The sequence below is a fragment of the Danio rerio genome, chromosome 13 (genome assembly GCF_052040795.2).
Source record: "Danio rerio strain M-AB ecotype USA chromosome 13, GRCz13ab, whole genome shotgun sequence".
Taxonomy (NCBI): Eukaryota; Metazoa; Chordata; class Actinopteri; order Cypriniformes; family Danionidae; genus Danio; species Danio rerio.
In genome coordinates, this window is record NC_141033.1 from 50,586,742 (window position 1) to 50,611,204 (window position 24,463).

General features: G+C 34.4%; 2 protein-coding genes across 8 annotated transcripts in view; one reads left to right on the top strand and one right to left on the bottom strand.

Moving 5' to 3' along the window:
- Window positions 1-21,907, top strand: zc3h6 (zinc finger CCCH-type containing 6). 3 transcript variants are annotated; one of them, XR_015506426.1, is made up of 13 exons: window positions 1-412; window positions 5,173-5,389; window positions 6,043-6,165; window positions 8,364-8,616; window positions 8,712-8,848; window positions 10,101-10,229; window positions 10,317-10,431; window positions 10,552-10,661; window positions 12,905-13,122; window positions 13,762-14,177; window positions 14,282-14,461; window positions 16,672-18,156; window positions 19,411-21,907. XR_015506426.1 is itself a non-coding variant. In XM_087279812.1 (13 exons), exons 1-12 carry the CDS (start codon window positions 327-329, stop codon window positions 18,090-18,092), a joined length of 3,405 nt encoding a protein of 1,134 aa, XP_087135938.1. In that variant the 5' UTR covers window positions 1-326; the 3' UTR covers window positions 18,093-18,138; window positions 19,762-21,907. The 3 variants fall into 3 exon arrangements, 2 of the variants coding, with proteins under 2 accessions (XP_087135938.1, XP_087135937.1); XM_087279812.1 differs by having other exon boundaries at window positions 16,672-18,138; window positions 19,762-21,907; XM_087279811.1 differs by having other exon boundaries at window positions 16,672-21,907.
- Window positions 21,076-24,463, bottom strand: part of LOC110440166 (uncharacterized) — a 14,849-nt gene continuing 11,461 nt past the window's right edge. For 3 of the 5 annotated variants that reach the window (XM_087279799.1, XM_087279798.1, XM_087279796.1), the window contains exon 8: window positions 21,076-24,391. In XM_087279799.1, coding sequence (XP_087135925.1) covers window positions 24,191-24,391 — 201 coding nt within the window. In that variant the 3' untranslated portion in view covers window positions 21,076-24,190. The remainder of the gene's footprint in view (window positions 24,392-24,463) is intronic. The other 2 variants (XR_015506410.1, XR_015506409.1) reach the window with 2 other exon arrangements.

A 24,463-nucleotide genomic window follows, 5' to 3' on the forward strand; every position in this document is an offset into this window, starting at 1 on the left:
GAAAATGTTGCGGGCGCCATGTCTGTGGAAGATCCCGAAAAAGCCTTCGATTATAAACACAATATTCTGCGTCTGCAGTCTCGCACCAGGGCACCTGTGAAACCGCCGGGGACATAAACAAAGCTGAGGGTATCAAAAGCTGTGTTGAGACAGCCGTTAAACATGAGAGCGGATATAATGTCTGTTAAGCGTCTCATGTGTTGTTGAGACGTGTAAACCGTGAGTTTTTCCTCCAGACTGTCAGTTATATCAAAAGCTTCAGCCAACGAGTGACTGATGCTCCTCACTCTGGTTTCGGAGAAGGGCCAGTTCCGTTTCCAACCATCATGGCTTTTGTGAGCCTCTTCTCCAGTCCCCCAAGCCCCGCACTTGACAAAATCATGACAGACTGTGAGCTGACAGGGGAAGAAAGGTCGAGTAAACAAGTTCTTATCTGCAAATGCTTCACTGTGCAGGTTCATGTGTGTGAATGTGAATCTTTTGACACCTATATCTTGTTTTTATTTTTGATTTTTTTTTTCCAACGTGGAGTATTTTAGGCTTCGTGTTCGATTCTGGACAGGCCTCCTTTCCCCCAGTTCACTAAGTAGTGCTCATATTTTCCTGCATGCACGTTCATTTTAGTATTGTGTTGCAGAGAAAAACAAGCGAGACTGCTTGTCTTTGTCAGTTTTTCATCTCTTGTCTGCGCTTTATTTAGCTGATTTTTCAGTACGTTTGGGTTTTTGTTGAAGGTTGTAGTCGGTTATTATATTATTAATGGTAATAAGTCGTTTTCAGGCTTTTGAATATGCAAGTATTCACTAGGCGTATGTTGCCCCGCCCACTCACGTTCAGTCTGATCGCCCCGCCCACCTGGGAAAGGAAAACATGTCTGGTGGGGATTCAAGACAGGACTGTTTAGGCATTGGAAACCATGTGTTGAGCTATTTTAATTATCAGCCAGTGATTGGAGCAAAGACTCCAAAGTGTGACAAGTTTATATGCCCATTGGTAACTTGGCAATAATTTCTTTATATATATATATATATATATATATATATATATATATATATATATATATATATATATATATATATATATTTTTTTTTTTTTCCATTCATTCTGGATGTGCACATTTCATCTTAACAATTTTTAATTTCTTAACATGTCACATTGGGTGTTGTGTTGAATTCGCCAATTTTTTTCCCCCTTTATGCATTCCTGTTTATTTTTGAGAGGAAAGCAAGTGACTGCTCATCTTTGTCAATTTCCATTTATGCACTTGATTTAGCGGCTTTTTAAGGACATTTGGGTTATTTTTTGTGAAGGATTGTAGTTGGTTATTATTTATAGTAATCGTAATACGTCGCATTCAGGAATTCGAATATGTAAATATTCGCTGGGTGTATGTTGCCCCGCCCACTCACATTTCAATTGATTGCCCCTCCCACTTGGGAAAGGAAAACATGTCTGTTGAGGCATTGAAAGCCATGTGTTGAGCTATTTTAATTATCAGCCAGTGATTGGAGCAAAGACTGACACGTTTATATGCCCATTGATAACTTGTCATCAACATTTTAATTTATTTTTCCATTCATCCTAGATGTGCACATTTCATCATCACAATTTTTAATGTCTTAACATGTCACACTGGGTGTTTTTTTGTTTATTTATTTTTTTACCAAAAACACTGATGTTGAACTGGTTTTAAAAGTCAGCATTCACATCTGTATTGTTTTTAAACCAAATGGGAGTTTGGCACACCTTTATAGTTACAGTTGACATTGAAGAGGAAATTTTTGTAATTAGAATTCACCAATTTTTTTCCCCTTTATGCATTCCTGTTTATTATTTCAGAGGAAAACAAGCGACTACTCATCTTTGTCAATTTACATTTCTTTCCCCACTTGTTTGGACTTGATTTAGCGGCTTTTTAAGGACATTTGGGTTATGTTTTTGTGAAGGATTGTAGTTGATTATTATTTATAGTAATTGTAATACATCACATTCAGGCTTTTCAATATGTAAATATTCACTAAGCGCATGTTGCCCCGCCCACTCACATTCCAATTTATTGCCCCTCCCACTTGGGAAAGGAAAACATGTCTGGTAGGGATTCATGACAGGACTGTTGAGGCATTGAAAGCCATGTGTTAAGCTATTTTAATTATCAGCCAGTGATTGGAGCAAAGTCTCAGAACTTATGCTCGTTGTTAACTTGACATCAAAATTTTAATATTTCTTTCATTGTTGATAGTGTACAATTTTCATCTTCACAATTTTTATTTTTAACAAGTCACACTGCATGTTGTCTTTTTCTTTTGTCAAAAACACTGACGTTGAATTGTTTTTTGAAATCAGTTTTCACATCTGGATTGGTTGTAAACCAAATAGGTGCTTGGCACTCAGCTATTGACATTGAAGAGTAAACTTTATGTAACCAGAGTTCATATTTTGCATTTTCCTCACAAATATTTCAACACAGTGTCATTGAAAGGATTATTCATTTAAATTTTTCCTTTAGCACTACTTGTTGCCCACTTTTGTAAAATATAATTTTCCCCAAAAATCTTGAATTAATAAATTGAAATTGAATCATAGTTTCTAAACTCACAGAGAAACAAGTCACAAATTCTTTTGCCCCACTTTTTTTTTTTTTTTAATATCTAGGCCATTTTTTGAGACATTTTGACCTGATTTCCGAACAATTTCTGATCTAGATGCATGTATGTTGTCTCTTTATAGTAGCACTTCCATTGCAAATCTGGCCAGCAGTGATGTATAAAACACAGCATGCATTATTAAATAAAGGATTTCCTGGCTTGGCCTTGACAGCATCAGGATGCAAATACATTTTTATTGCATCTCCGAATCATGTTAGTTTCATATTACATTTAGCAGAAATATAGCACTTTGTATTTCAGTGTACAAAAAAAAAAACTAACTAAAAATTTCCCATGATTTTAGTGCTTATAAATTCAGTAATGAAAAAGTACAATATCACTGCATTTTATTTCTATTGCCCTTTGCTTTTCCCCACTGGACACAACACTAAAAGTTAGACATCAGTCCACTAATCTCACTTAAAAAGTAACTAAATCATCCCATATGCAAGCATTGGCCTATATAAAAACATTTTTGTCATTTTATAAATTTTTTAAATATACACAAGAAATCATAGCACCATATTTTACAATAAATAAAGGCCATTTATTTAGTTCTGCTACCTTTATGTTAAAATCCCATAGATATTGCTTTCCTTATACAGTGTCATGGCCTACTTTGCCAATCTGAGAGACCTTCAGAGTCTCAGTGTTATTGTGTCCTTGTTCTCACTCTAGAGTTTATCACTGGGTAACTTATGGTAAGTTGACACCCAGCAAAACAAACATATTGGGTGGATTCCAATCTAAAGGGCTCATCCCTATGCCCTAATCCCTTCGGAGTGTCCCTCTGAAGGGATTAGAGCATAGGTATGAGCCCTTCTGAATTGAGTTCAGTGTTTGACTCCAAACCGCTTTCCTGCTCAAAGGATAATTTCCAGAAGTGTCCATTAGTTGTATTTTTTTAAACTCCTTCATTCCTAAGGGCCCTTTGAAGTGGCCAGTTTTGATCACTTCGGTTTGAAATGACACTTTAATATGGCGGCCATGATTTTTTTTCTATAGTGCCCTTCTGAAGGCAATATATCTTGCCTGGAATGCATGTTTTAATCCAGTAAGAGTGTACTGCTTCATTTGTTTTGCATTGGACAATAAAGATGATAACCATCATTATATATTATAATCATATATATTTATTATTATTTTTTATAATTATATATTATTATTTAAAATATGAATATATTAGAACTTAATAATAATGTATCATTGAATATATATAATATTATGAAAATTGTAACTTAACTACTATTAACAAAAGGAGATTATAGTCATAGCTAGGGCCAGACAGAGTTTGCGGAAATTTTTTGTTATTTCTGCAGAGAATTTTGTAAAAAATCTGCGGATTTATGCGGAATTATTATAGGAGTATTATAACTATAAACTTAATATATTAAATAAAAAATAAATTTTTTTTTTTACTTTAATGTTGACAATGCAAACCCAATTAGATCCACTTAATTGTTAAACAAAGCAAGTTTCATATAATATATCTACTGAAAGAAAGAAAACATTACAAACTATTTCGCAAATAAATCATATGGAAATGTTAATATTACTATTATTATATCACAATAATATTAGTAAAATTAATTTTTAAAAACTAAATAAATATAAATTTACACCCATTTACACAAGTAAGTACATAGACTCGATGGGCTAATAATCTACGGAAATCTGTGCGCACAGATTCTGTGTGGGCCTAGTCATAGCTGAAGTTTTATATGTACTGAAGAATATGTTAGTGGTGTTTTCCCATGCAAACTCTCATAATATTATTGCAGGGTTTTTCCTGGTTTAAAATAAGGCTGCAGAGTTATCCAATCACTAAATTTTTGTTACTTGAAACAAACACATTTTTTATTAGTCTTGTAATCTTATCAAAAAATACACCAACCTGTTTAAAAAGACTAACATTAAATGTAATTCAATACAAGACCAGTGCTTGAGCATCACTATGGGATCTGTCTGTATTTGTGATTGCCTGCTGGATTTTTGTGAAAACGTGGAAATGGTACAAAATTTGGTGGAGGTGCCGTAGGCGCCTAGTAAATCTCTATCCAGGAAAAGCCCTGTATTGTAGTTTGAGTGTTTGCTAGTGCATTGCATTACTGTTTCCAGTTATTACAGTTTTAGGATGTACTTTGTGGTTGCTAGTGCATTGTGGGTGGTTGCTTTCTGGGAACATCTTTAACATTATATAAAACACCTCTAAATCTGAGATTGAGAAGTAATAGTGATGCTTGCCTTTCCAAATACCATTAAATACTGATCACTTTCTTGTTCATGGTAATGTGGGAGAATGCTTTTATTTATTTATATTTTATTTATATATAATTTTTTTCCTCGCCCCCCCTTTTTATGGTTCATCACTTTGACCAATTTAGGTTTGATTAAATGTCCTCTAGAAATAAAGTTGAAGTTGTTCTTTTGTTTGTTGTTATTTAGTGTTTTAGCTGATTTGACAGATTTTGATGTATTTATTTTATTTTTTTGTGAATTCTCAAGAATTTTACAATTTATTTTACAGGGAGGATGGTGAATTGGAAGATGGAGAAATAGACGATGAAGGTATAAGCATAGAAGAAGTTAAGGAAACTAAAGAAGAGTCTGAAGAGTTCGATAAAGACAAAGAGAAGGGAAAAGAGAAGGAAAAAGATGAGAAGTCACACCGGCATTCCCGAAAACGACACAGGAAAATTAAAGAAAAGCACCGGTCAAAGAGAAAGCGGCGAGATCGGCAAAAGGTATGTTTTGTGGTGCATCCTTTTGAATGATTATTTGTTAAAATTTATATATATATATATATATATATATATATATATATATATATATATATATATATATATATATATATTTTTTCTTTTTTTTTTGTTCCTTTAGGCTTCTGCCAGTATTAGATTTTCTTGTTGTGGTTAATTGCTGGAAATGATCACAATATTGACCTAATCTGCAAAAACGATGACCTTAGCAGTTAAAATAACCAAAAAACACAGAATTGTTTTGCTTTATTGCTTTATTAATTATTTCAGTTATAAATATTTTTTAATTTTTAATATTTCTAAATATAAATATTTAGTCACACTAAGATTTCATTGGTTTATGTATTTGCTAACATGATTTAATTATGAACAATGCTTGTACAGCATTTATTATTCATAATTTAACATAAATTAATGCATTACTAACATCGAAATTCATGCTTGTTAACAGTAGTTAATGAACAGTAAGTCAGCATGAACTAATAATGAACAACTGTATTTTTATTAATATAAACAAATAATTAATGTATCGTTCATTGTTTGTTCATGTTAGTAAATGCATTAATAAGACCTTATTGTAAAGTTTTACAAAGGATTGAATTTGTTATGCCGTTTTTTTAATATATTTGCCAATGCAGCATCACACCCCGTCCAGTGGCTCCAGCTCAGACAGCTACGACTCTGAACATGAGCGTCAAGACAGACGTAAGAGCAAGAAGAGCAAATTAGTGTATCGTGATCACGATGGAGATTTTGCACAGGTGAGTTCAGGGTCATGCACTAGATTTAAAATTGCATTATCAGTGGCATAGTATACGGTATTATCATGATATTGACTTCATCTGCAAAAAAAGTTACCTTAACAGGTATAATAATCAAAATTACTTGGCTTATAGCTTTATTGTATATAAACACTGACTGAAAAAATCTTGCTGCCTTTTATTTTTAGATTATTTTTAGATTAATTAAATAAGCTTTTCTAGCCATCTCAACTTGCGTTATTATGTTAATATTAGTAAAAAATACAACAGAATTATAATAATTATTAACTCAAATACATAAGTGACAACTTGTAATCTGTTTACAACTATGATTTTAATGCGTTATTATGCATTAACTAAGAAATTTACATCACCTACGATTTTTTTAGTTTTCATAGTTAGTTTAGAAAAGTTAACTACTGTTAACTGTTGGAGTTTTATCCAACAACATCCATATAAACAGTCACATCATTTTCAGTCAGCTTTTTTAGCGTGTAGTAGTCCAGGTTAACATGTGAACATGTTCATGGATGAACTATTAAGCTAATGAACCAATTAAGTCACCAAGCATTTGGCGCTGTGATTAACACTGCAAATACAATAGGATTGGGATTTTTTAAAAAGCTCTCTGAAATATTAATAACAAATAAGTATTCAGTGTATTTTGAAGTGCTCGTGATATCAATATCATGCATGTTCATTATCACAATTAGGGATGCACGATATATTGGCGGCCATATCATTATCGGCCGATAAATGCTATTTTTAATTGTTATCGTTATCAATTAGATATCAAAATTAGGCCGATATCTTTAAACCGATAGATTACGTAATTGTACATAACTGCTTGCTTTGCGTATGCATGGGTCGAATTTGTTTAGACTTGTCCAGTGCACTATAACAGAGCTTTTCTCACATTGTTTATTCCTTCAAAGTCCTGTCTTTGTGTGGTATTGCTGTGCGTTAATAACTCAGTAAGTAACTATATTTCTTATCATTGTAGATATGTTTTATTGTGTCATTTTGCATTTTGTTTTAAATTGCCCCAGGAAAGCATAATAGCAGCGATGCACATGTGCTAAACAACTCGTTGGGTTGTTTGTAATCTAATATGATTATATGTTTATATCAACGTGTTGCTTGCCATGTGTTGTTGATGTAAGATTGCATTCAATTTGAGTGGCATATTTATTATTATAATGAGTGGATGTGCAATTGACAGCAAGAACGAACTAGCGTTGTCTGATTGACAAGCAAAACCTACATGTGTTCAAAATAATCTAAAACACCAAATGGGACGAATTTATGCCACATTTTCTTAAGTAATACTATCTGTATTAAGCTTTTCACTTGTATGGTGGCTCTGAACTATCAAAACGCTTTTTCGACATATGTACATTACTGTAACATGTTTTATTCAAGAACATTTGAGCTGGTTTCAGTTCTTTCATTTTTATTTAATTTAAAATACATTTATTTAACTTGCTATTTAAATCCAATTTTGTTATTTAACCTATTATTTTTATGCAACAGTTAAGCTGCATGTTAATTTACTATGAGAAGAAAAGCTAATAATTTATTTTTGGCATTCTGATTTGTGTGAAATTGTGAATATAGGTCTATATAATATTATATGCAATTTTAAAATTATTGCTTTTTTTGCTTTGAGTAGGCTATTCTAAGATTAGTTCAAACTTTTATAAAGTTTTTAAATTGAAATCAGTTGCTTACTGAATAAAAATGTAAAATTTATAATTTTAAATTTTATATATAAATTTTATATTTATCGGCTAATATAACGGTTATCGGCCTCTAAATCTTAAGAGTAATGGGTTATCGATAATGGCAAAAAAAATCCATATCGGTGCATCTCTAATCACAATATATTGAAAATACTGAATTTTAGCATATCTTCACCTTGTTATTATAAGGTTCTATCTGCGTTCTGAATGATTTTGAGATATAGAGCTTTAAAGATTTTGCAATCCATAGCAAACAGTATGTGTGTAACATTTGTTTTTTTAAATAAAAAGTCTTAAAATGTAAACAACTTATAAAAACATCGCATAATGTAAATACGTTGTCATTTAATAAAAATATGTCAATAACTCAATTTTGACAAAAAATGTCAGATAGAACCTTGTAATTCTAAGGTGACAATATGTCTATATAATTCCTCTTTCTATTCATGTCTCCAGCGGGAAAATGAACCCACAAAAATTCAGAGATCAATGCAGCATAAGAACAGTGATTTGGACAAATACAGTGACTACAGTGAAGAAAAGTATGATTATGACGACGAAGACGATTACTCAGAGGAGCTGTCCAAATACAAGCATGCTAAAGAGTCGTCTGGTCATGGTAAAGGTGGGACACCTAAAGACCAGTCTAAGAGATCAAATATGAAGGGACAGCAAAAACAACAACAACAGCAGCAGCAGCAGCAGCAGTGTATGTTTGTTACTTTATTATATTATAGATGGGAATTAAATGGATGAATCTATAAATCTGAATCATGATGAATAAAGTTTTTGCATGTTATATAGTTGGTGGGCAGCGTGGCAGAGGTCGTGGTGGTGTTGTTGGTAGAGGACGAGGAATGCTGAACAAAAATAAGAAACTAAAGGGCAAGAACTGGGGCAGAGGCCGTGGTCGAGGAGGAGAGCAAATGGGAGGAGATGGGGTAAGAAATTCTCTCCCTTTTTTGGATTTACTTCCACCCAGTGTTGGGTAAATTACTTCAGAAAAAATATAATTTTAACTTGGTACAAATGTGTACATTAAAGATCTGGACTACATCTACTGACAGATGCTTTATTGCACAAAGCAATGGTCAGGACCCAGAATGATTGCCTTTATTTGTATAATTGTATTCTGTTATAATTGATATATTTGATTATCATTTTATTGTTAATAGAATAGTTTAAAGATATATATATTTTTTTCACATACAAAAAATTATTTACATTGTAGTTAAATTAAACTTTTCTAGTTACTTTGTCTGAAAACTGAAAATGTAACTATTTGACTTAATACTAAAAATTCTCATAAATGTCAACACATTGGCAATAGAAAGTAAATCTTCGATTCTTTAAATTTGATTTAAAACGGTGCCTTTTAGTTTTGTTTTAAAAATGGAACACAAAGCACAAAACGCTTCAAATTTATGACACCATATTTCATTCATACAATGTATTTGCATAAATTTCTAAAAAATAGTTTTGTGTCTTAAGCATGTGCAATTATCAGACAAAAACACCTTATATGAAAAGAAAGTTGTTATGCAAAATATCTGGGAAACAAAAATATAAAAGCGTATATACACACACACATGCACAATTACTCTGGTTCTCTGAATTACAATCTTATGTTGTTATAAACTAATTTCTTAATTCATTTTTTTCTCAAGCAATGTGTAGCATGTGTCTTGTAACTTTAAAAAAAATAAAAAAGGTGGCAAAAAAATAAATAAATAAAATTATAAATTTTTTAAGAATATATACATTTATTATTAAAAAAAGAATTATTAATGCAAGAGTGTATGGGTGTTTCCCAGTACTGGGTGGAAGACTGAATAAAAGGGCATTCGCTACATAAAACATATGCCGGAATAGTTGGCAGTTCATTCCGCTGTGGCGACCCGTGATTAAAAAGGGACTAAGCAGAAAATTATTGATTGAAATAGAATTATTCTTAACTGCTTCTCTTTAATGATTTATTCAGAACTGTTGAATTTATGTATAGTATTTAAGGCAATTGTATTTTAAGTACCTAATTAACATAAAACTGAAAGTAATCTATTACTTAACTTTTTCAGTGCAATTGTAATTTAATTACAGTAACTAGTTTCTTTGTAACTAATGACACCCAACACAGCATCAACCAATAAAATCTCATGGTATTCATTATTGTTATGTTATGTTGTCTTCATACAGGACTCTAAAGGCCCACCCATTTTCCAGAAAAAGCGTCCAATCATGAGTCAGGAATTCATTAATCAGCATACGGTTGAACACAATGGAAGACACATTTGCAAATATTTCCTCGAGGGTAGATGCATCAAAGTAAGCTTATTCACCACTCCACAATATTAATTAATATTTGACAAAGTGTCTATACTCTTAGTGAAATGTGATCTTAATGCTTTACAGGGTGACCAGTGCAAGTTTGAACACGATAATGTTGTTCCAGAGAAGAAGAAAGAACTGTGCAAATTTTACGTCCAGGGATACTGTACCAAAGGAGATATTTGTATATACATGCACAATATCCTTTTAAAACAAAGAGTTTTTTGAGAGATTGACACTGAGAAATGATCGTTACATGTTTGTTTTTTTTCCAAAAAAAGCATGTTTCATCTTATTTCTCCTTGACCCTAAAGTTTACGCGAGTATCCTTGCAAGTTCTTTCACACCGGAGCAAAGTGTTATCAAGGAGACAACTGCAAGTTCTCCCATGAGCCTTTAACTGATGTCACCAAGGAACTTTTGGATAAGGTATGGATTAACTTGTACTATACAAATGCAAATGCATGCACTAGAATATTATAAATACATTGATTACTCAGATTTTTTTAAATAACATACATTGCTCAGCTATGCAATGGTGATAGTAATGCTGAAGGGATTTGTTTACCCAGAAATGTAAATAAAAAACTCCTAACCCATTACACCCTTGAGTTAAAGGTAATATTATTTCTAATCAGAGGTCATGGCCATTGTTATAAATAATATTACCTTTAACTCAAGGATGTACATCTAAGGGGACTAATCAAAAATACTTCAGAATGAGCAAGCATAGAAAGCAACCATTTATAAGTGTAAGTCGATTACCTCTGACAAGAGTGTGACCGTGAGGGGCGCCATCGGCTGAGACGATTCCTCTGAGCGATATGGGTATGCAAATGAGCAAATGTAATAGTTAAGAGTAAAGACAAAAGATTCAACAATTCATCTCAATTATATATTAATATAGTCTTCTCAATGTTTTATGACTGAAGTCAGATAAACTTTGAGCTTAAAGCGCTACAAGGCAAAATACTAACAATACAAGGCAAGCAGAACAGCACGACAACAAAAAAATTGCAATAAAACAATACGAATATAAACCATAAGATAGAATAAAAAGTTAACAAATTGATCTTTCTAAGTTAAAAGAAATGAAAAAAAGGTGAGTCTTAAGAAGTTTCTTAAAACAGTCCAGATAGGCGGGATTCTTAATTCTGATGGGTAGTGCATTCCACAGCTTAGACGCACTGTATGAGAAAGTCCTACCACCCATGGTCTCGAGTTTACAGCGTGGCTGAAATAGGGTCCTGATGCCGATCGAAGGCTGTGAGCAGGGTTAAATTGAAAGTAAGTCAACATTGTCTACTGCACAGGTGTCAAACTCGGTTCCAAAAGGGCCGCAGCTCTGCACAGTTTAGTTCCAACCCTAATTAAACACACCTGATCAAACTAATTGAGTCCTTAAGGCTTGTTTGAAACCTACAGGTAAGTGTGTTGGAGCAGGGTTGGAACTAAACTATGCAGGGCTTCGGCCCTCCAGGAATTGAGTTTGACACCCCTGGTCTACTGGAAAAGCCAAACACGCAGTTAACCTTTATCCACCAGTGGACACCTTCATTGGGCCAACTGGCTGGACTATACACAGGGAAGTCACTAGGTCCAGGTTTCAGAAGGTATGAACCTTGTGACTGAACATTCGGTTTACATAGAAATGCATGCACTAGAATATTTAAAATACATTGATTACATTGAAATACATTAGATTTTCGGAATAAAACCTTGCTTGACTACACAATGGCGATAGTAATGTTAAAGGGATAGTTCACCCAAAAAGGAAAAGTCAGTCATTCATTTACTCACTGTTTACTTCAAACCTTTATGAGATTCTTTCTATTGATGACACAAAAGAAGATACTTAGAAAAATGTTGAAAACCTGTAACGATAGTATTTGTTTTTCCTAACATGGAAGTCAATGGTTTTATATATATTAACAGAGCAAGGACATTTTCACAGTATGTCTGATAATATTTTTTCTTCTGAAGAAAGTCTTATTTGTTTTATTTCGGCTAGAATAAAATATTTTTTTATTTTCTTAAAGCCATTTTAAGGACAATATTATTGGCCCCTTTAAGTAATTTTTTTTTTCGATAATCTACAGAACAAACCATCGTTATACAATAACTTGCCTAATTACCCTAACCTGCCTAGTTAACCCTTTAAATGCCACTTTAAGCTGTATAAAAGTGTCTTGAAAAACTTCTAATGAAATATTAATTAGTCATCATGGCAAAGACAAAAAAAAAAAAGTTATTAGAAATGAGTTATTAAAACTATTATGTTTAGGAATATGTTGAAAAAATCTCTCCGTTAAACAGAAATTAGGAAAAAAATAAACATGGGCTAATAATTCAGGGGGGCTAATAATTTTGACTTTAGCTGTATATATTGTGTGCAACAGAAGAAAGAAACACATAAAGGTTTGTAACTGCTTTAGGGTGGGTAAATAGAGTAATTTATAATTTGGGGGTGAACTATCCCTTTAAATGAAGTGTTAAAAATGACTTTCATGAAATGTTAAATGACTACTTAAATAATTATCCAGGGACACTAAGTTGCTTCAGACAAACCGCCAATTAACAGAAGCATGCGTTTATGCGTTCATAATAATTTAATGGTATGTTCAATGAGTTAAGCATGCATTGAAAATCTAATTTTTTGTTGCACATCTTAGATCTTAAATACAGATGAGGAAACTGTCCATGAAGACGAAATTGAGTTAGAAAATCTGAGAAAACAAGGAATTGCCCCCCTGCCTAAACCCCCTCCAGGTGTTGGATTATTACCCACTCCTGGGCCTGGAAGTCCCACAGATGGAAGCAAGAAGATCCCTTCACTGTTTGAGATCAAAGTTAAGCCTACTGTGGACTTGGCACAGAAAATCGCTCTAAGGTACTGTTTGCATTTACAGATTGAATCCTGTTGGAATTTTTGGAATATCATGCAATTTTAGAAGGTCTATTTCAGGCATTAAAAGTCCTTCACAATTTTGTAATATAGCTCTGTTTAATGGCCTTTGTTATGCTTAAACTGCATCCTAACTAAACATGATATGACAAGAATTTTGCAACAAGCAGTGTGGCTGTCTGCACCCAACTCGATGCAACACAATAGAAACTTACTGTAGTCATAATCCTGTGACTGTTTATATATCATAGTTTAAATACTATAATCATTAACTTAAGTTTCAGCCACTGCAGTCCCAACAAAATGGTAAAGGTTATAATCTAATTAATGCATATTAAAAAATGTACATTATTAAAAGTACATAGGCTGAGTGATTGATTGTTGTTCTTTTGAAAGTCTCTGACTTTCATTTTCAAACTGTTTGCTATTTTATTTCCAAGATCTGAGGTAAACTATCTGCTGCTGCTTTCAGTTGTATGGCAATAAATGTCACCTTAAATGGTGTTAAAACATTGGAAGCGTTTGAATGTAGCTTAAATTCTGTCATTATTAAATATATTTTTAGATCTTATTATTATTTGGGGGTTTCATTTATAACCTGTTTATTATGCATTTACATCGCAGACCCAATTTCTACAACAGCACATCTCCCCCTGCTGGACAGTTTCAAGGTGGTCCACAGTTTGGCAGCAGCCCTGAGGACATGCAGGCTGGCAATATGATGTCTCCTCCACCCAATCCTTCACATTCTCCTCATCCAGGCACAATGGGGAGTCCTCCGCCACCATTCGCAGGTCCAGTAATTCCCCAAAGCCCTCCATGCCAACCTCCACCACAAGGCTTTCCTATGCCACCTCCAGGCCAGCCACCAGCTTTCCACGGCAGCATGCAGCACATGAGCTGTCCTCCAATCAATCAACAGGGGGCTCCATTTCCACCCATGCCGGATGTGCAAATGAACATGCCTTTCCCAAACATGGGCCAGATGCCTTCAGAGTTCTTCAAGAATTTGTTTAGCAGCCAGTCTCTTACTCAAGGGGGTAGGTCTTCATTTAGCATGATGATAATTTGACAATTTGGGATGCAACATTTTTTTTTTATTGAAAGATATTAAATATGAGTGATTGCTCTTATTTTGTTGCAGTTACAGATGAGGGACCCATGCAGGACTCCCAGACACATGGTAACACCGATTCCAGTGGCATGCAGGACTTCCTTCCGGCTGTACAGAAGGCTTTGCTTTTACATCTACACCAGAACAAGCAGGACTCTGACTCTCACAGGGAGGAAGGACAAGGGTCTACACCTTCCAACAGAGATAAAGGTTAGAGAAAATAAACATTTTAAAGGAATATTTGTTTTAACACTGAATTTTAGAGTGCTGCAGGAATGAGTCTTAAAGGGACGGTTCACTCAACTAAAAAGTCAGTGTTTATTTACTCATCCTTCAGTTTGAGTGGTTATATACTGAAGAATGCTGGGGTAAAAAACTGCCATTGACTTTCATTCATTTTTGTTTCTACTATGGATGTCAATGGCTGCTTTTTCCCAACATTCTCCAGAATATATTGTTTTGTGTTTAACAGAAGAAAGACATTTATAAAAGTTTAGAGGGAGATTAAATGGTGCGGAAATTAAAATTTTTACGTGAACAACCAGGAAACCGCCTGATTATATCACTATTGATTAAACACCTAAAAAAAACATCATCATAGCAATCTAGAATTGATTTACTCACTGGTCCTCTTTCATAGCCTTTTGCAAAATATTTACAACTATATGGCTATTAAAGCCATTCGACCATTGTGAAATTAAATTTTAAGCAAATTTTTTTTCATTCTGTTTTAATGAGTATCTATATATTTACCCACATACAGTGTGTGTGTGTGTGTGTGTGTGTGTGTGTGTGTGTGTGTGTGTGTGTGTGTGTGTATATATATATATATATATATATATATATATATATATATATATATGTGTGTGTGTGTGTGTGTGTGTGTGTGTGTGTGTGTATTAGTCAATAATTATTTCTATGACAGCATTTAGGTCATTTATTTCAGATTTCAGTTTTAAAATCAATATTTATTTCTATGCGATACAAAATCTGTGCAATCTGTTTTAAACATGTGCATATATATTTACAGCTGTACAGCATACACACACACACACACACACACACACACACACACACACACACACACACATATATATATATATATATATATATATATATATATATATATATATATTAGGGATGTAACGGTATCAGAATTTCACGGTACGGTAATACCTCGGTATGAATGTCACGGTACGGTATTTATTGAATCATTTACAGGAAAAAACAAAACTTATGAAAATACTCCAAAAAAGTGCCAAAAGTGTCAATGACATACAAATTAGCCATCTATCTGTAAGCTTTGAAACAGGAACTTCAATTTTAATAACAAAAAATTATTAAACCATGTAAAAAAATTAAGTTTCAATTTAGTATTGTTGAAAACTCATCACATTCAACATTTAATTGAATAATTTTGACCTTAAATTTATTATTATTTTTTTAATTAAAAGCTGCTTTTATTTTAAACTAAATAAAACAAATAAGACTTTCTTCAGAAGAAAAAATATTATCAGACATACTGTAAAAATGTCCTTGCTTTATTAAACATCATTTTGGAAATATTTAAAAAAGAAAGAAAAATTTAAAGGAGGGCTAATAATTCTGACTTCAACATTATATATATAGTCGATCCGTTATTTACATCACAGTATTCATACAATTTCTTTCAGTGTTCTGTTTATATCATTGCCTGCTAATTCTCTTCTAACTTCAGCTTTACTTCTGCTGATAAAATTTTGGCTCCATTATTGTTGATTTTCTGTAAAAAAGTATGTTGATAATCAAAAACAACAATATAGTCAAATCAATAATAATATTGAATAGTCAGAAAATAGTCATTCGTAAAAAAGATGTTTATGGTTTGAAAATTCATCAGGGGGCCCACGCTTCTTTAAAGTACTTGAATTTCAGACATATGGATTCAAGGCCTGGAAAATACTGTTAAAAACTAGCATAGGTGAATGTGCTTGAATTAAATTTGAAATCAAATTTGTTTATGGGATTATTTCAACAATTGTACTCTGCTGCTTTTAAAAACAGAACGAAATAATGTGAATTTTTAAATTGAAAAATCTAAAATTTGTACCATATCACTGACAAATAATGCACATTTTAGCAATATTTCAGAAACTGAACTTGAACCAATATTGAATTCAACAGATTATATGAAAGTTCGTTAAACATCACTGTTTAAAATGGTTAATTTTTTAATTTCTTTGGCATTTTTAATGTAAACATCAAATGTAAGTGAAATGTGCAGTGAGGATTTTTATGGTCATACATATGCTGGGTTATGAATTACAAGGGTGCTTGATTTAAAATGACGGGTGCTTTAAAACATTCTTGAATCTGCTGTTCATGAAAGAATGGGAACACTGATTCATACTCTTAATATTTGATTGATTTCTATTTATTAGACGAAACTCCTAACTGGTACTCCAGCGACGACGAGGAGGGCAGTAGTGTAAAAGCAATCCTTAACACACTCAAAAAGCAAAACGAAATGCTGAAAAACCAACCCAGCGTGGCACCAGCTGACCCAAGACTCCAGAAGGAACGCGTTGTTGACCCTCGAATAAAGGCAGACCCACGTCAGCGTCCACCAGACCCCAGAAAAGAGGATGCTGTCGGAGACCCCAGGCTTGCCAGAGACCCACGCAAATTAAAACCTTCAGATGCCCCCAAACCTGACCCTCATCATCGGCACCCGAATCCCTCTGTATCCCATAAAACCCCAGCAGGAGAGGACGATGATGAATGCGAAAGAGAGCTTCGTGAGCGTGCAGTTCTAATCCCGCTAGATCCCATTCCCGGAGGAACCCAGCGAGACCCGCGCTGTCAAATCAAACAATTCAGTCACATCCGAGTGGATATTCTCCTCCAGCGTCCGGCTTTTTCTCAAACCGTAATTTGGGCTCCAGAAGACCTCATCCCGTCGTTGATTCCCAAACAGGAGCACTCCATAAACCTGCCGCTTCCACCGTTAATCGCTGACGCGCAATTAAACCGTAGCCTTTCGTCTCCACCTGATCACCCTCCGTCTGTAACTCTGAGTCCTCCAGATCCACGTTTGGCCGCGGCACGCTTTAAAGAGGGCGTCGTGCGGATTGGAAGTCCGCCTGCTAGGACTGTAGATCCTCGACATCAAGACAAGCCTACAGATCCACGCACTCATAAAGCGCTCGATCCCAGAATAAACCGCTCCGGAAGTCTAGACTCCAAGCTCCCGGTTGCTAAAGAGAGTCCAATCGAAAGAGTGGATCCGAGAATACAGCGTGCGTCCTCAAACCAACCGGTTAGTGTGGAAAAGTCTGAAAAGTTGCCTCCGTATGCACCACGTCTGGCTTCATCGATGGGTGCTGGTCTTGAAAGCCCAACCACATTGTTGGGTGGGATTAGTTTATATGATCCACGTAATCACAGCTTACTTTCTCCAAAACGGGAAAGCGAGGAGATGCCTAGAAAGTCAGGGATACTAAAGCCGCCGTCTACAAAGTTGTCTCCTCCTCATGAATCACCAGAAAAGGATGATAAAAACACTATTGAGGACTCTGAGAGCAATGCAAGTGTGTCGATTCCTCCAGTGCCTACTGTAATGCCGGCGTCTCCTTGTTCTCCTGTTTTGGCGGCAGCTCCAGCAGTGCATAATTTACCCATTCAGGCACTGGCAGGACTGATACGGCCTGCATATACTGACCCACGGCAAAACAAACCTGTCGGCTCCACTGGTGCAAATGCACCGGAGGAAGAAGAGGACAAAGACAGTAAGAAGAAAGACAGGCCTTTAAGGGATGTCTTTAAAACATTTGACCCTACAGCATCACCATTCTGTCAGTAAACTCACACTAAATACACAGCAAATTTTTTTTTTCGAGTTTCTTAGAGTTTTTGTCTTGTTTCTAGTTCAGAGATATAAAAATTCTTAAATCAAGATTTAACAAATGTGTGAATTCTTCTTTAAAACAAGTTAAATAATCTGCCAATGGGATATGCAAAATAAACTTATTTCAAAAGTGATTGTAAGATTACCTTGCTTACTTCATTGGCAGATTATTTAGCTTGTTTTAAGGGAAAAACTCACTTAATTTTGACTAATTTGGACTAAAAAAAAAGACAAAAGCACTAAGCGGTGTATAGCTCATGCATTTAGCTCTTGTCTCGTTTCTGGTCCATTTATTTAATAATTGTTAAATCAAGAAGTAAAAATATATTGTCTTATTTTCAGAAATAATATGTCAAAAATGTTTTCCTTAAAACAAGGTGAATAGTATTTAAGTAAAATGAAATCATTTCAAAACGAGAGTTAGGTTATTTTGCTTACCTCATTATTGTGCTTGTTTCCAGAAAAAAACTTACTTAATTTTGATGTACTATTTTTAAAAACAAGATAATACTTTTTACTTCTTGATTTAAGATTTGTTTAAAAATATTTGGACTAGAAACAAGACAAAAGCTCTAAGCGCTGTATATTTCATGCATTTAGCTCATGCATTTAGTTTTTCTCTTGTTTCTAGTCCAAATATCTAAAAATTATTAAATCAAGTAGTCTTCTTTTCAGAAATAAAGCTTCTTTTCACAAAACAAGCTAAATAATCTGCCATTGGGGTATACAAAATAAAATTATTTTTTCAAAGCGAAATCAAGATTAGTTTGCTTATCTTATTGGCCTTTGAGTGCTTGTTCAAAGGAAAATCTCACTTAATTTTGATGTATTATTTCTGAAAACACGATAATATTTTGTACTTTTTACTTCTTGATTTAAGAAGTGTTTATTATTTGGACTAGAAACAAGATAAAAGCACTAAGCGCTGCTCAAGCATTTAGCTCATGCATTTAGTTTTTGTCTCGTTTCTAGTCTAAATATCTAGACATTCTTAAATCAAGAAGTTAAAAAGTACTGTCTTATTTTAAGAAAAAATACATCAAATGCCAATTGAGTAATAAACTTAATTCAAAGTGAAAACAAGATTATTTTGCTTACCTCATTGGCAGATTTTTAAGCTTGTTTTTTAATGTTTTATATCTGAAAACAAGACAGTATTTTTAGTTTTTGATTCAAGTATTTTTTTAGATATTTTGGGCTAGAAACAAGACAAAAACTCTAAGCGCTGTATAGTTCATGCATTTAGCTCATTCATTTATTGTCTTGTTTCTAGTCCAAATATCTCAACATTCTTAAATCAAGAAGTAAAAAGAAAATATCTTGTTTTCAGAAATAAAAGTAATGTGTCAAAATTAAGTGAAGTTTTTTTTTCTCAAAACAAGGTAAATAATCTGCCAATGGGGTATGCAAAATACAATTATTTCACAGCGAAAGCAAGATTAGTTTGATTATCTCATTGGCAGATTATTTATCTTGTTTAAAGGAAAATCTCACTTAATTTCGATGCATTATTTCTAAAAACAAGACTGTATATTTAATTATTTGTTTTTTATTTATGATCTTTTTGATATTTAGACTCGAAACAAGACAAAAACTGTAATTGGTGTGTAGCTCATTAATTTAGTTTTTGTCTTGTTTCTAGTCCAAATATCTAAAAATTCTTAATTCAGAAAGTAAAATAAATATTGCCTTGTTTTCAGAAATAATACATCAATATTTTTCTGCCCAAAACAAGCTAAATAATCAGCCAGTTCATAGGGTATGCAAAATATAATTATTTAAAGTGAAAACAAAATTATTTTGCCTACCTCGTTGGCAGATTATTTATATTGTTTTTTAAAGAAAAAAAAACTATTAATTTATAATTCTGTAAACAAGACAATATGTTTAACTTTTTGATTGAAGTTCAAGAATCAAGACAAAAACTCTAAATGGTGTATAGCTCATGCATTTAGTTTTTCTCTTGTTTCTAGTCCAAATATAAAAAAAAAAATTTAATCAAGAAGTAAAAAATAGTCTTGTTTTTAAAAATAATGCATCAAAATTAAGTGAGTTTTAACTTAAAACAAGCTAATAATCTGCCAATGCATAGGGTATGCAAAATAATTTTTTTAAAGTTAAAGCTAGATTATTTTGCGTCCCTCAGTGGCAGATTATTTAGCGTGTATTAAGGTAAAACTCACTTAATTTCGACTTTTATTTTGTGCAATTTTGTCTTCTTAATTCTGTTTTATGTTGACTCATTATTTGTAGTTATCTAAAACGTTGATGTGTGGTGCAAGGCTGGGTGCCGCTGAATGAGGTGAGGTTCTGTGTAGACCCAATTATCAGTTTCAGGGTTGAGCTGTACTTGAGCTCGGTGGATTAGGAGAGACTTTTTCCACTGAAAACAGAAAGCTGCTACCTGTGCTGCTTCAGAGTTTGGCTCAGGTAGTTTCAAACCTTAAAAAATGATAAAGAAGCATTTAAAACAGCAAACCTGAGCATGCTAAATCCCATTCAGGACAAGATGAACACCTCTACTACTTTTTTAATTGATTTTCTTGTAGACAAGGCAATAGTAGATCTTTGGAATTTATATAAATAATACTGAAATTTGATGGAGTAAAGCTTTCCCAGTCTATTACTCTGATGCTCTGCAGCTCGAACTCCTTGGATAACAGTCTGAAGCAGATTCTGTGCGTTTTTCACCAGGATCTCGTCTGAAGACTTGCACCCAGGAGTAACTGCATTAACACTGGAGAAACACCATGCACCCCTTGGGTCACATGACGTTTTTGCATGTTTAATTTGAGGGTAAACTTGTAATCGCATTATCAAATATGTCAGTGATGTACGGTTGGAAAGACTAAACACTAAAGGGTTAGTTCACCCAAAAATGAAAATTCTCTTATCAATTACTCATCCTCATGTTGTTCCAAATCAGATTTTTTTAAATACTTTTTAATTTAAATATTTTTATATATTTGGACTAGAAACTAGACAAAAAGCAGTGTATAGCTCATGCATTTAATGTATGATGTTCATCTTGTTTATATTCACCTTGCATGTATATGAAGCTTTTTTATTTATTTATATTGGTTTGTACATATATTCTCCCCCTTCTCCCATCTTTTTTTGATTTAATCAGATGTCTATTTTTTTTGTGTTGGCCTCATGTTGTGCATTTATAGATTATCACCGGATAGGCAGTTGCTTTTAAGTGCATTTCTATCTGATATATGGAGACTTTTGGTTGAGCAGGCTCTGCTGAACAGGTGCGTATGTGTGTAATATAAACATGAACTACATTGTTCTTTCGCTATCAAAGGTTAAAAAGGGATGTGTGGCTTTAAGTATTCATATTTGTAGTACTGTGCAATGCATCAAGCTATTGGAAAAGAAATATATGACTTTTTGCTGAATTCCCACAGTATTTATCACGCAGCTACATGAAAAGTATATATACACTGTAATATTGCAGCACTTCTGTGTCTCGTTTGAATTTCCATCTAAGGTGCATTTGGGATTTTAGTGATGAAAAGGTTTGGAGAATCTCTATTGTAAATGTTTTTCTTTTTAACACTTTCTTTTTTTATGGTCATCATTTTTGTTGGTGTATAGAGTTTTCTAGTTTATGTATGTTGTTTTTCACAGACCGTACTCGATTGCTTTTGTGTTGTTTTACCATTGACTGACATTTTAGTGAGGGGGATTAAATGCATCCCTCACTTTCCTCTTTTGTTTTTTTAACTTTGTGTCGAAAATAAAAATGAATTCAGTGATTCTGATATCAGTGCATTGGACGTGGATTTCACTGTTGTGCTGTTAAGCCCATTCTAGATTCAGGCAGCTGAATAACGTCTGTCTTAAACAATTTTTAGGCTGCAGGTTATTCCTGCAGAGAGAAAAAAATAACATAAAGGACTTGTTCAGATGCCTAAAGATATCAGAAGTGTTCACTTAAACTGTTTTATCCAACAAAGACCCTACAAAAAGTGCAAGTAACTCATTTGTGGTAACTTTTCTAACAAATAAATGCAAAAAATAAATACAATCCTGACGCAATATAACATTTTTGAATTTGTATAAATGTAAAAACCATATCAACGTGTGTTGCATTTGGTGAAAGTTTCATAAGCATACATTTAGACAATTTCACTTTCTTTTCTGATTACATGGCGGATGCCTTTCCATATGCAACCCAACACTAGGAAACACCTATACACTCTTGCATTCACACTCATACACTTTCACGTTTAATTAAAATAAATGATCAACAAATTAATCTGTCTTGACAGTCTTTACAAGTGAAGGAATTATCTATAAACAATATGAATTACCAATAGAAAAATACTGCAAACTATAAAATACTATTCATGAAAATACTTAAATAACAGCCAAATCCAAATGCCCAACACAAGCAAGCTGCGCTCCAGGCCAGATCAGCTTGATGACGTATAATGCCTCCGACACCGCCTGTAGTCCCATTTAGCAACTTGATAGCAACCGTCATTTTAAAGAAGCATAATCGATTTAAAAAATCAAGAGTGTGCTGTAACTGATGTGTTTTATGTTGTAGAATAAAACGTGAAAGTATCTAGAGTTTGTGTCAGCCATGAACCTTGTTTAAGAATTTTAACTGAATCCTATTGAAAAAAACCCATTGACTTTGGGACGAGGGAACCCGAAGTGCTAAAATGCTAACTCGCTTCCGGGTTTTTGCATACACATTGACGTCATTGTTCCTCCACTCTATAGTGCATGTGTTTGGACTGTGGGGGAAAGCGGAGCACCCGGAGGAAACCCACACCAATGCGGGGAGAACATGCAAACTCCACACAGAAATGCCAACTGACCTAGCTGAGGCTCGAACCAGCGACCTTCTTGCTGTGAGGCGATCGTGCTACCCACTGCGCCACCGTGATTCCACATTTAGACAATGTTAGACATTGATTTATTTTTCATGTACACTATGTCCGAACACATATAGAAGTGTCGAGTTGTTTTCCTTTAACGCTTTAAGTGTGGTTTATACCTCTGCATTGAGTGATCGGCATGACCCAAGTTTAGTTCCAACACCAATCAGACACACCTGGGCTAGCTAATCAAACTCTTACTAGGCTTTCTAGAAACATCCTTGCATGTGTGTTGAGGCAGGGGTTCTCAAACTTGGTCCTGGAGGGCCGGTGTCCTGCAAGGTTTAGTTCCAACCCCAATCAGACACACCTGGTCTGGCTAATCAAGCTCTTACTAGGCCCGGGGTGCTCAATCCTGTTCCTGAAGATCTACCTTCCTGCAGATTTCAGTTGCAACCCATACCAAACACACCTGAACCAATGAATTAGGACCTGAACACCACTTGATAATTACAGGCAGGTGTGTTTGATATAGGTAGCAACTGAAATCTGCAGGAAGGTAGATCTTCAGGAACAGGATTGAGCACCCCTGTACTAGGCTTTCTAGAAATATCCATGCACGTGTGTAGAGGCAAGGGTTCCTAAACTCTGTCCTGGAGGGTCGGTGTCTTGCAAAGTTTAGTTCCAACCCCAATCAGACACACCTGGGCTAGCTAATCAAGCTCTTACTAGGCTAGGGGTGACCAACCCTGTTTCTGGAGATCGACTTTCCTGCAGATTTCAGTTGCAACCCATATCAAACACACCTGCCTGTAATTATCACGTGCTGTTCAGGGCCTAATTAATTGGTTCAGGTGTGTTTGGTCAGGGTTGGAGCTAAACTTTGCAGGAAGATCGATCTCCAGCAACGGGGTTGAGCACCACTGTACCAGGCTTTCTAGAAACATCCTTGCACATGTGTTGAGGCAGGAGTTCCCAAACTCGATCCTGGAGGGCCGGTGTTCGGCAAAGTTTAGTTCCAGCCCCAATCAGTGGTTGACCACACCCTAAGCTCTTACTAGGCTTTCTAAAAACATCCTTGCACACGTGTTGAGGCAAGTTGGAGCTAAAATCTGCAGGACACCAAGAGTTTGAGAACCCCTGCTCTACAATGATAACAGAATATATCAAAATAAAGGGTCTTTATTTTTGCCTGTGATATTCTATGTTGACTCATTATTTGTAGTTATCTAAAACGTTGATGTGTGGTGCAAGGCTGGGTGCCGCTGAATGCGGTGAGGTTCTGCGTAGACCCAATTCATCAGTTTCAGGGTTGAGCTGTTCTTGAGCTCGGTGGATAAGCAGAGACTTTTTCCACTGAAAACAGAAAGCCGCTGCCTTTGCTGCTTCAGAGTTTGGCTCAGGTTGTTTCAAACCCTAAAAAAACAAAGAAGCATTTAAAACAGCAAACCCTAGCGTGACAAATACCATTCAAGACCAGATGAACAA

Bases quoted from the DNA above. Each gene is read 5' to 3' on its own strand.
- zc3h6 (XM_087279811.1), top strand. From the start codon at position 327: ATGGCTTTTGTGAGCCTCTTCTCCAGTCCCCCAAGCCCCGCACTTGAC. The intron at 5,390-6,042 runs GTATGTTTTGTG...TTGCCAATGCAG, and splicing joins AGCGGCGAGATCGGCAAAAG to CATCACACCCCGTCCAGTGG. The intron at 8,849-10,100 runs GTAAGAAATTCT...GTCTTCATACAG, and splicing joins AGCAAATGGGAGGAGATGGG to GACTCTAAAGGCCCACCCAT.